We start from the raw sequence: 12519 nt of genomic DNA, 5'->3' as shown, positions 1-12519 counted from the left end.
ACACAATGAAGGATTGCAGTGGTTAGCCCCAGGGAATGAGATGTGGCATAGGACAGGGAGGTAATATACACATATTTAACACCCAGCGGTTACCACTTTTGATATTTTAAGTTTCAGGTATTTGTATATTAATAAAGGTGTGCTCTTTTCTGGGAGTTTTTTTTTCTAGAAACTGGAACTATTTGGTTGGGCGTCAGTTTTACGGCGTAGGTGGTCACAGAGGTGTAGCTAAAGAGCAGCAGGCAGACGACCTCCCACTCATCGCCTAGGGAGGCGCCCCGGGGATCGCGGAGCAGGTGCGCACTCGCGCGCGTCCCCCTCTCGAGAAAGGCGGGGCTGGGCGCATGCGAGGAGGGGCGGACGCGGGGCCTGGGCGGGGCTAGGGTGGAGGACACGGGCTGCTTCAGGGGTCTCGGTCCGCTACCCTGAGCCGCCAGCTCTGGGGGGGGGGGGGAGGGACACCGGAGCGCCGTCGGGGTGGGCCGGTCCTGTCGAGCAGCACGGCCCGGGGACGCCGCCGAGTCGCGCGCGCTGCCAGCCCCGAGGTTACGTGCGTGAAGGTAGCATTTCCTTGTGGGGGTCGCGGTGGTCTTCGAGGAGTGCGCCTCCTCCGGCTTAGAAGGAGCCGCGGGCCGGAGGCCTGGTCCTGCCTCCGGCGGCTGGAGACCCCGAGGCGCCGGCGGTCCCCGCGTTTTATTCCGGGCATGAGGAGGCGTGACCTGGCATCCCCGCGGGGGTCGCCCGAGGCTGGGGGGTGGCGGGAGCCCCGAGGAGCGGCCGCATCCCGGATCCCGGCCCCCAGCCGCCTCGCAAACCCGGCATTTGGTTTGCCCCGAGGTGGGGTCGTCTGGAGGGTTTTACAGCCTCGGGTGGTTCGCTTCTCACGTGTGTGTCTTTCCACAGGGCCCTGCGCAGGACCCGCGTGCGCGAACTCAGTAATTTTCTTCCTCTGTGGAGGGTAAGCTTTGAGAGGGCCGTCCGCAGCCTCCCGCGGCCGTTGGGCGCGCACTCGGGGATATTGTTTTTACGGTAGTTGCGGAAAATGCGCAGTGGTCACGGGTCCGCGTGGTCGCTTTTGCGCGACTGCCCGGGGGGGGGGGGGGGGGGGAGGGGGTAGGTTACGGGAGGGTAGCGGCGGAGTTTATGTTTGCCATAAAGAGATGTCCGAGACAGAGGTAGACTTAGACCTTTCCCGCGACTTGGGACATTCTGCACTCAAAGGGGACTCGTTTTGTCTTGGCCCGTGTGCTCGGAAACTTTTCCCAAAATGTGAAGTTGAATGGATTAGGAGGATTTTCTCAGGAAAAAAAAAAAAAAAAAAAAAAAATGTTGCAAAATGCTTTCTTGAATCCTTTGTTTTAACTGTTCGGTCCTGGACCCTCCCCAGTTCCGAAGGCTTCTCCTGGTCTGGGACCTGGCTTGCCTTTTCTCTTTCAGAGTCTGGCTGGAGAGGTTGGGGATGGGGAAGGAGAGTAAAAAGCTTACACAGCCCTCCCTCCTCCATCCAGGGATTCTAACAGATTGCCCAGTTCAGGTTCTATATAACCCTCTCCTTGCATCTCAAAAGGTGTTTTCAATCTACACATATTTTGAAAATTTCAGTTTTCCTGAGTCATTAAAAGGAAACATGCCTATTTTAAAATTTAAAGTTTTTTTTCAATAAGCATATCTTAAGGGCACAGAGAGAGTTTTGAGAGAGTATAAAAAATTGCTAAATCAGTGGTGAGAACACCAAGATGCTGGAATCACTGCCTTAGGAAAGATTTTATTTGACATAATACTTCTTTTTGCCTTATTGAACCCTCGATGATACTGTAATTGATTTTCATATTTTTTTTAATTTTTTTTTAACGTTTATTTATTTTTGAGACAGAGAGAGACAGAGCATGAATGGGGGAGGGTCAGAGAGAGGGAGACACAGAATCCGAAACAGGCTCCAGGCTCCGAGCTATCAGCACAGAGCCCGACCCGGGGCTCGAACTCACAGACTGAGAGATCATGACCTGAGCCGAAGTCGGACGCTCAACCGACTGAGCCACCCAGGCGCCCCGATTTTCATATTTTTTTGAAATTGCAGTTTTTAGATTTAGAAGGCAGCTGAGGTCATGTGGATTGCAAAGACTGTAAATATTTTTTACAATATTTCTAAAAAAATTATGTTTTGTTTTCTACCTGGATGATAAACTCTGGGGAAGAAATGTTGGCCCTTAGCATAATTGACTCTTCCATTAGAAAGCCATGTGTTTTTTGGGGTGCCTGGGTGGCTCAGTCGGTTAAGCATCTGACTTCATCTCAAGTCATGATCTCACGCTATGGGTTTGAGCCCCACCATCAGGTTCTGTGTGCTGACAGCTCAGAGTCTGGAGCCTGCTTCCCATTCTGTGTCTCCCTCTCCCTCTGCTCCTCCCCCCCCCCCCAAAACAAATAAACATTAAAACAATAAAAAAATAAACAAAAAAAGAAAGCTATGTGTTTTAAAGCTGATCTTCAGCCCATCTGTCCAGGCTCACCTTCCTTGATTAGGATTTCAGACCCCTTAGCAGATGCCTTTTAATCTGTGGTAGCAGCAATGAGATTTCTAGTTTGCTGTTTTAGAAAGCAGCTTAAATAAAGGACCTTTGATAATAATTTCTGTTCATTTTCATGTTGCTGCTTCCAACAACTTTCTCTAGGGTTTTAGGTAGTTTTGAATCTTCTATTATCTGTAATATTCACACAATATTTCTAGCATTGTGATGACTGAAAACTTGAAACTTTCTAAAATACTTCCTGTGTATTCATTTAACCAATTCTGGAAGAAGTGATGATGCAAAAGATAGTTGTTTCCATTGCTGCCACCAGATTGGCTTCAAGATGTTCGTTTAATGTCTTTCAGAATGTTCTTCTCAAGAATACTGTTGGAGATTTCTTAAATACTCTTAGAGGATCCAATTCACATGTTCACCTGTTCCGCCAAATTAGTAAAGATAACAAAAAAGGAAATTGGGTTAGGGTGATTAGGCCACTAAGTGGATTTTGAGTCATTGTTGCATTCTTTGCTGAATGCTAATAAATCTTTTCAAACTCTAGACTTGCACTGAAGATCAGTGTCAAGCTATCCTTTTTTGGAAGTTTGGTTTATCACTTGATGGGGTCCCATAGTCTGATTTTATGTTCTTCTGTTGCTCACAATTCCAGATAGTCACTCTGAAACAGCAAACAAGTGTCCTCAGTATCCAGGGAAGTAGTTCATCTGATTCTGAAGACTCCAGTGAATTGATCGGTGATAGGTACTTACTTACCATCTTCTTAGGGGTTTTAGATAGTAATTCACTGTTATGGTACCCTTGCTAGATTACTGCTGTATTCTCCAGCATACACAACGGCCTGCAAACACAGAATTAGTCAACTTGATACCTCAGTAAAAAATTTTCTGCAGTAAATAAAATTGTGTGACATCTGATGAGGGGACTACAGGTCATTTACCTTTCCCTTATTTGTGATATTCCTTTGAAAATGTGCCAGTAGCTCCTTTCTGCCTACTTCCGGAGTGGAATACAAAGTGGGAGAACCAGCCTTGCCATTAGCTTGTAAATAGTAGTTCGGATAGTAGTAGATCAAGGGGTAGTGGTGGGGAAATGAAATTGTGGATGTTAAACTCAAATACGTTTTCCCTATCTGTGCTCCAAAGCTCTGTGTTAGGAGTTGGATTCAGAGAGAAATTGAGAGCTGGCAGGTAGTAGATAGCAGCTATTAGAAATTTTTAGTGGATTAATAGATTGCCCCCCACCACCTCCTCTGTATAGTTGAATTTGGCTTATGAAAGTAGTAAGAATGCATTTATTTATTTATTTTTTACTTTACGACATTTATTCATGATGCCAAGGCAGTGAATTTTATCCCAATGTAGACCTGTTACTGTTTTCTTCTATGTGAATAGAATGCCTCTAACTCTGGTAGGTCACTGTGCCTAAAATTGGTCAGACCCCAAAGATGTTAGGAATGAATCGATTATGAATGAATCAGTTATATCTATCAACATCAGTGAAAAACTTAAAAAACCACAAAAGCATGTGTTAATAGGAGACTAGTCAAATGATATTTGATAAAAATTTATGTCTTCTTATTTAATTATCATTAGTGTAGTGGCATTATGTGCTCCTAAAAACTGGAACTGAAAGATTTAACACAGCCCATAAGCAACTACATAAAATCTTGGACTACTTAAACTTTCTGTAATATCTCTCCATACATGCTCATTAAAATATGAATTTTCAGAACTCTCTGATTGATCGTAGCCTTCTGAGTAGAACCTCTAGTCTAATTTTGAGTGGTGACGTTCCCACTAACCAGCCGAGTTGTTTTTATGGACTGGTTTCCTCCCAAGTAGAAAATAATTGTTTGGGAAACAATAATTGCTAAACAAAATCCTTCAACGTAATGCGATCGTATCTAAATATCCTAAGCATAAGAATTATTGGATTTTTCCTTATATATTCTGATGAATGTATTTTTGTGGTATTTTGCCAAGCTAGGAAGTGAAATCACATGGATGTTGGTGAGTACCCCATGGCAGCTGTTACTTCATGTGGTTCATTCAGAGTGAACTATAACTTGGAAGCCTCCTTTAGGTAAGAAAATTGGAGTTTGAAAGAGAAATCACCAATTCTTTTCAATGATCATGTATGTTTAGGTTAGAATTTTTATGTCATGTTTTCAGGCTAATAAAGATTAATTTGTCTTGCCTTCTAACATATATTTTAATGGTGCTCCCTGGAACTAGATTGTATAAAATTTATGATTTGTGGGGGCACTGGGTGGCTCATTCACTTAAATGTCCAACTCTTGATCTCAGCTTAGGTCTTGATCTCAGGGTCATGAGTTCAGGCCCTGTGTTGGTCCCCATCCTGGGTATGAAGCCTACTTAAAAAAAAAAAACAAAAAAAAAACCCCAACTTTATGGATGGGTTTTATACTCTGAAAATAAATGTACACAAGGAAAAGGGAAATGAAATGTTATTTTTAACAGAATTACCGGTATTCATCTAATATCTGTTATTTCTGGTGATTATATCAGTGAATTGGCAATTTAATATTTTACTGAATAAACAAAACAATCCATGTTATGTAGAATCAGATTTAATGTGTAGCACAGTCCCTTTGTTTACAACTGCAAGGCAGTTTTCTAACCTGATACTTAGATGAAATTTTCATTTGACTTTCGGTTTCACTGCTTTTCCAGTGAGGGATTATATTAGCGACAACTTTTTTGGTGATAACTTGTAAGATTTTAACAATACATTCTGTAAGCTTACCGAATAAAACACGTACAGGCAAAATGTTTATAAATGTGCTCTCAATTTAGGATCCACTGTACATTCTTTTACCTTACTTGGGCCATTGGATTTCATTTTAGGGCATTAAAATTAAAGAGTAGGTCAGCCCTTTCAAAATAAGTGCATTTTGGAAAAAGAAAACAAAAATAAGCGTATTTTGAATAAGCTTTGAATTATTGATGTCAGCAGTTTCATATATCTTATGTTATGTCACTGAACTGTTTCTCAGTCATGCGCATAACTGGTTGATTCATACTAAAATGTGTGTGGTAGCTCTTGAGATATAGCTTTGCAACTATTTTTGCTTTTCATTTTAGTTTTCCAAACCCTAAAGATGACATTTCATTTTTGTAGCAACTTAATAGGTCTGTCCTGCTTTTGGGATCCAACCTTCTCCTGTAATTAAGAAATGTTTCACATCATACAGAGATATATATATTTCTAATGTTCAGGGATGAAAAGAGGGTTAAATAGTCTACCAAAGTTAAATAAAGTTCAGAACCACTCTTAGCATTATTTTGCCTCTGAAATAATTGTGTGTGTGCTTAAACACTTTGGATTCTTACGTAGAATGTACACACAAGATAAACCTGTATACTTGGGTATATCTGGACCTGAAATTTGCTGGAACTTAGTTGTGTCTCAAGGTGGCTAATACCTGGAGATTCATCATGTCTTTTTGTTGGAGAAGACTACTCATTCCTTTGCTATTGAGCATCAGGTGCATTGCTTACAAGGCTCTGTCCCTGGTGTGTCCAGCTTCAGTAGAGCTCCTTTGTCCTGGGTGTCACCTGAAAATTGTGCTTCAATTTAAGAAATGAAATTGGTTCAGAAGAAGGCACTGGACAATTTAATAGAACAACAATGACTGAAACAATGATTAAACCTTTACTATGTTCCAGTACTTAGGGTACTCTAATCCTCACAACAGCCTTATGAGATGAGGTACTGCTATTCTCCCTGGTCTTCAGACGAGGAAACTGAGGCTTAAATTTGCTCAGACAAGATTGCATGGTTAGTAAATGGCCCGGCTGGGACTTTTCCAGGCCTATGCTTTTGATTATGTTTTACTGTCTTTCAGAACCCCCAGGAGTTGTTAGCACAATTGCACTGTGATGCTTTCTTCTCTGTAGAAGTTAGTAGGAGTACAGTAATTGACCAGGAATGAGCCTGGGACACACACTGCTTCCATAGACGTTTCCTTTTAGAAGCCTCCCCAACCACTCCCTCCCATTCACAAACTCAATCACATACCATTGCTTTATTCTTCCAGTGCGACTTGTCCCAATTTCAGGGATGGCATTTCTCATGGTATTTCACGATTTGACCATAGCTCTTTGAGAGCAAGTTCCCTCTTACCTCTATATCCCTAGCATGTCGCAGTACCTATCAATGCATGAAAGTAGATTGCTATTAAAATTTGTTAAACTGTTTTTCATTTTCTAATGTTAATCCATACAATTAGAAGACACATGTCTAGGAAATGAGGAAAGTGTTATCACTTAACATCTTTTAATGTTTACAGAATGAAGAGGAACAGTTTATCTGTTGTGAATAAAATTGTCCAGTTCTCACCAGCAGTGAAACAACCAAAAGCTGGGTTCTACTCTTCTCTCAGCCACACCCACATGCACACTGTTCTTCTAGACTGGGGGAGTTTGCCTCACCACGTAGTATTACGCATTTTTCAGTATCTTCCTTTAATAGATCGGGCCCGGGCATCTTCAGTATGTAGGAAATGGAATGAAGTTTTTCATATTCCTGACCTTTGGAGAAAGTTTGAATTTGAACTGAACCAATCAGCAACTTCATATTTTAAGTTTACACATCCTGATCTCATTCAGCAGATCATTAAAAAGCATGCTACCCATCTCCAGTATATCAGCTTTAAGGTAAGAAAAGTGTTAAATAGAAACGACTTGCATTTTGTTAATGTCATTTTTTTTGTAGATCTAGATCCCAATATTGAAGCGGTCCATGAATTTTGCAGGATTTTTATTCTGAACAATTTCCTGTTTTTCTGTAGTTATTTGCATAGATTGAGGTAAAGAACTTGAGCTATAACTTAAACTTCATTTTGCTTCCTCTGGATTTTACTACTAAAATTCAGGTCATCGTAGAGGATTTGAAAGCATGGAGGACCTAAAAAGTTACTGTGTCACTAGCTCTATTTCTCACTTTTTGTCTGAGACCTTTTGTATAAAGAAAAAATACTAATTTATTTCATAGCTTGACGGGATAAATACAGTTTTGCAATTGAATTCTGTTAAATAGTTATATTGCCAATAATTTTCTGATAACTTACCTTCAGGAGATTAAGATTTAAAATTGTCTTTGTAGGTTGACAGTAGTACTGAATCAGCAGAAGCTGCCTGTGATATACTTTCTCAGCTGGTAAACTGCTCTCTCCAGACCTTGGGCTTGATTTCGACAGCCAAACCAAGTTTTATGAATGTGTCAAAGGTAAAGATGCCAGGCTTTTTTGTGAGATAAACAAAAGTTCTCAAATATTTCAACCTAGGCAAAAAGGATTCTTTTACTAAAAGTAGATGGTGTCTTCCTTATATTCAGAGAGTTACTTGAGGCAGTTTTCTCTTGACTAGCACGTATTTTTGCTGAAATAGCTTATGCATGGTTTCATTCTTTACATATATTTTGTAATTTTAATAATTGTTTCTACAGTAGCTATCGTTAATGTAAAATTCAGATGTTGTACTTAGGATTTTCAAGTGCCTTACTTAGTTTCTTTGAATATAGAGTGTGTATGGCCAATAGTGGATGTTTTTCTTGTAATTCTATAGCTTCTGCATTGGAGGTAGAATAGCATAATTCTAAATGAACTATACCAATTAGGATGATATTGGTTTCTATAAAATAGAAACTCTAAAACGATAGTAGCTTACACAACATGGCTGAAGTTTATTTCTCTTACATTAAAGAAATCTATGCATGAGCATAGCTGGGTGAAGCTGTTGGGATCTCGAGCCCCTTCCATGCATTCCATTTTCTTTAAGGCATTTTCTTCATTTTCACAGTCCAAGATGGCTTTCTGAGCTCCAGCCATCACATCCTGTTCTAGGCAGCCAGGTGGAAGAAGTGGGGAAAGAAGGGTACGCCCCCTGCTTTTCAAGGACGCTAGCCATGAGCACCACATAATGCTTCTGTTGGTATCTCAGTGGCCAGCACTTCGCTGTGGGGCCACATCAGGTTTCTGTTTGACGAGGAATATTTCTTAGCTCGCTGGTAATGTGCCCAGCTAAAAATTGAGACTGGATTACCAAAAAAGAAGGGATGAATGGTTGTTAGGAAGCAGTCAACAGTCTCTGCTGCATAAACTAATAACTGTCTTCATTCAGGCTTCAGCTTGGATGCCATCTCTTCAGACAAGCATTCCTTGACCAATTTTGCTAAAACAGTGCCCCCTCCCCCAGTTACACTCCACTATATGTCAGTGTTTTCTTTATAACATTCATCAGTGCCTGAAATTACCTTATTTATTTAGCATGTTCATTCTCTTCTCCTAGAGCAAAACATAAGTTCTTTGAGGGCAAGGGTTCTATTTTGTTTATTTACCACTGTAAACCTAGAGTTAAGTAGTGCCTGGTATATAATAAACACTAAATTATGGGTGCCAGTAAAACCGGCTAATGGAAACCTTCCTGTTGAAGAGGACCGAGGAATAGTAGCATCTTCTCTCTCATAAACTGGGTCATGGCTCTCAAGCATTTCCACTAGCTTGTTTATCTTTTTAAGAGATAGGGAAAATGGGTCATTTGGGGATTAGAGTAATATAAGCCATCCGATGGAAACTTACTACTTCTAAACAGTTATTTCCTTGTATATGAATGATGGAATCAGATTAGCCTGAAATTGTTAGATTCTAAGCTGTCTCAAATGCAGCACATCAGCTTCTTTTCTGGGTAAGCTGATGCAGTCACGAGGGTGAGGCAACAGTGATTAGCAGACTTCCTTTCAAGCTCTGCCTTTACAGTTAAATGAGTTGAGTGGCTTCCGGTAAAGTTGTGTATCTCTCTTGAGTGTCAATTCTTTTCACTTGTAAACTGAGGAAATATAAAATACAAGGACAGTATTTTGTCAGGCATAGGCGTAGAGAGCGCTGAAGGAATATATGGATACGATAATGAAGTGTGTACTCCAATGCTTAAAAACATCCTTCAGGACCATAAGGGTCCATTGAGAGTTGATGAAAGGGAAAGTAAACCTTAAATTTCTTAAGGAAAACGTGATGTATTTCTCTAATAATTTTTGTCACAATAAAATTTGGTAAAGAGATCTAGCTATCCACCATTTAAAAATTTATATACATCAATTTACAATTAGTATAAACCAGTGTGCTTGATTACAAATGAACTGAGACATAACCAATTTGGTCATTCTTTTTTTAAAAATTTTTGTAATGTTTATTTATTTTTGAGAGAGAGCACGAGCGGGGGAGGGACAGAGAGAGAGAGACAAAGAATCTGAAGCAGGCTCGAGGCTCTGAGTTCTCAGCAGAGAGCCTGACGTGCCTGACATGGTGCTCAAACTTACCAGCTATGAGATCATGACCTGAGGCAAAGTCCAAAGCCCGTTGCTTAACCAACTGAGCCACTCAGTGGCCCCTCCAATTTGGTCATTCTAATAGGAGTAATAGAACCTTTGGCAGAATCTGGATGGACTTTGAAAAAGGGAAAATGATCATGCATGGATTTGGCTTTCAGACTTTCTATCTGTCAAAAATTTTGAAATTGTATGCATTTTAGAGTCTTTAATTTTCCACAAAAGGTGTATCACTAAAGAATAAGATTATTTATTTACTCATTCATCAACAAATATTTATTGATCTCCTCCTATGTGCCAGATATTATTTTAGGTAGTAGAAATACAGGAGTGAATAAACCAGATGAAAAATTTGTTTATTCTATGCCAAGGGTTGAAAAGATTCAGTCAGTCAGTAGTTTAGGCTCCACAGGCTGTAGTTCTGCAGCTACTCATCTCCAGCATGGTAGTGTGAAAGCAGACACAGACAGCATGTAAGTGAAGGAGCACAGCTGTGTGCCAGCCACACTTTAATTGTGAGCACTGGAAGTTTCATATAATTTCTACATGTCACAAAATATTATTCTTTACAAAACTTTTTTCAGCCGCTTAAAAATATAAAAACCATTCTGAACTCAAGAGACATACAGTAACATACTAGGTTGGATTTGGCCAGCAGATCATAAGTTGCTAGCCCCTCTTCCAGGAAATAAATATAATTATATCCTTTTAATATTGGCAATCACATTCTTAAGATGGAAGATAATTGGAAGATGTGTGTATGAAATTTTGGAAACATTCTTCCTTTCTTGCCATTCTATTTATCAATTGTAAAAGTATGAAAGTATACTTTGTCTTCTACTGACTAATGGTGTCATGAAAAACACTAATATGTTGATTGCTTTCACTGTGTTTTTGTTAGTAAGTGTTGATATAAGTAGTTTTAATGGCCTATTTGATTGAAGCTCTAGATGTTTAAATAATGTTTCCACAATTCTTTCCTTATTGCCGTGCAAGTCTCATTTTGTGTCAGCACTTACAGTTGTTTTTGTCAACTCAAAATCATTATCATCGATCAAAATTGAAGATACACCAGTGGATGATCCTTCACTGAAGATTCTCGTGGCCAATAACAGTGACACTCTAAGACTCCTAAAAATGAGTAGCTGTCCTCATGTTTCATCTGATGGTACACTATATCTTTTTAAGCTTTTTTGATGTTTTTTTTATTATACTAATAGTAACAATGTAATTTCATACTGAAAAGTACATGCTTATGAAACAATTGAAAAAGTAATATTTTTTCAAAAGAAGTCTTAATCTGTAAACTAGGCATAGTTTAAATTGCATCTAAAAGTATTTTAGTCATAGATGTATTTTATTATACGTATATTTTTTATTACTGCATATAATTGTATGCCTGTATCTTGGCATCCATCTCAGAAATAATTTCATGTCTATTTTGGCAAATAATGAATAACTAATGTCAAATTTAGATTTATGAAATGTTGTATTAGTATCAGTAATTCTTGGTTCTTAAAAGTTTTTCCCTGTTTCCTGCAGGAATCCTTTGTATAGCTGACCATTGTCAAGGCCTTAGAGAATTGGCATTGAATTATTACATTCTAAGTGATGAACTTCTCCTAGCCCTTTCAAGTGAAACTCATGTTCGCCTTGAACATCTTCGAATTGATGTTGTGAGTGAAAATCCTGGACAGGTTGAATTTCACACTATTAAAAAACAAAGTTGGGATGCACTTATTAAACACTCCCCTGGAGTTAATGTTGTTATGTATTTCTTTTTATATGAAGAAGAATTTGAGGCATTCTTCAGAGAAGAAACCCCTGTTACTAATCTTTATTTTGGTCGTTCGGTAAGCAAAGCAGCTCTAGGCCGGATAGGTCTTAACTGTCCACGACTAATTGAGTTGGTGGTATGTGCTAATGGTCTTCAGACTCTTGACGATGAACTTATTTGCATTGCTGAATGCTGTAAAAACTTAACAGCCTTGGGCCTCAGTGAGTGTGAAGTGAGTTGCAGTGCAGTCGTTGATTTTGTAAGACGGTGTGGGAAAAGGCTGACCCACCTCTCCATAATGGAAGACGTTTTGATCCCTGATGGTAATTATAACCTAGATGAAATTCACACTGAAGTCTCCAAATACTTGGGAAGAATATGGTTCCCTGATGTCCTACCTATCTGGTAATTAGCTACCAAAGATTCTTAATTTTTTTTTTATTGGTAAGATAAGCTTCTGTCTATGCAAATGTAAATTTTAAGATGCATTGTTGAAATATTTTAGGTAAGGTATATTAACATTTGCAAACTGTCTTAATGGATTGCAGCAAAAACATTTGAAAAAAAAGTAGAAATTTTAAGAGCGAGAAATATCCATAAACAGGGCTTAGATCCTGTATTGTGGATTAGGTAGCTGATATGCTAAACGCTATCAATGGTTTGTAAATGAGTTCCTCAGCCTTCCTCGAAGGGATATTTTAGCTTGCTAAATAAATTTATAATATTGAGCTTCGGATCCCTAAATTATGATGTTTATAACTTTATATTGCTTTAATTACTTCTCTTTTATCTTGGTATTAGTGTGTTTTACAAGATATGTAGTATTAAAAACTAAGAGTAAAATAAAAGTATAGTTACAGAGGCTGA

At 39.2% G+C, this 12519-nt stretch overlaps 1 protein-coding gene and 1 long non-coding RNA gene across 2 annotated transcripts; both read left to right on the top strand.

Moving 5' to 3' along the window:
- Positions 1 to 480: 480 nt before the first annotated feature.
- LOC147584453 (uncharacterized) lies at positions 481 to 4032 on the top strand. The gene is made up of 3 exons (XR_015250060.1): positions 481 to 560; positions 904 to 958; positions 3178 to 4032. It is a non-coding gene; the product is annotated as an uncharacterized LOC147584453 (long non-coding RNA).
- Positions 4033 to 4406: 374 nt separating this feature from the next.
- LOC112861419 (F-box/LRR-repeat protein 21) lies at positions 4407 to 12519 on the top strand. Its single transcript, XM_025924792.2, has 5 exons — positions 4407 to 4610; positions 6841 to 7207; positions 7656 to 7778; positions 10872 to 11043; positions 11418 to 12519. Exons 1-5 carry the CDS (start codon positions 4528 to 4530, stop codon positions 12059 to 12061), a joined length of 1389 nt encoding a protein of 462 aa, XP_025780577.2. The 5' UTR covers positions 4407 to 4527; the 3' UTR covers positions 12062 to 12519.

Source organism: Puma concolor, chromosome A1 (assembly GCF_028749965.1).
Source record: "Puma concolor isolate L17-30 chromosome A1, mPumCon1.1.hap2, whole genome shotgun sequence".
In the NCBI taxonomy this organism is placed as follows: domain Eukaryota; kingdom Metazoa; phylum Chordata; class Mammalia; order Carnivora; family Felidae; genus Puma; species Puma concolor.
Note: the sequence above shows the minus strand (reverse complement) of the source record. Positions and strands in the feature narration are given on the sequence as shown.

What these genes read in the sequence shown, in the direction of transcription:
- LOC112861419 (XM_025924792.2), top strand. Translation starts at nt 4,528, where the DNA reads ATGGATGTTGGTGAGTACCCCATGGCAGCTGTTACTTCATGTGGTTCA. An exon ending in TCCAGTATATCAGCTTTAAG is followed by an intron (nt 7,208 to 7,655) that starts GTAAGAAAAGTG and finishes TTGTCTTTGTAG; the next exon opens with GTTGACAGTAGTACTGAATC. An exon ending in GTTTTATGAATGTGTCAAAG is followed by an intron (nt 7,779 to 10,871) that starts GTAAAGATGCCA and finishes TTGCCGTGCAAG; the next exon opens with TCTCATTTTGTGTCAGCACT.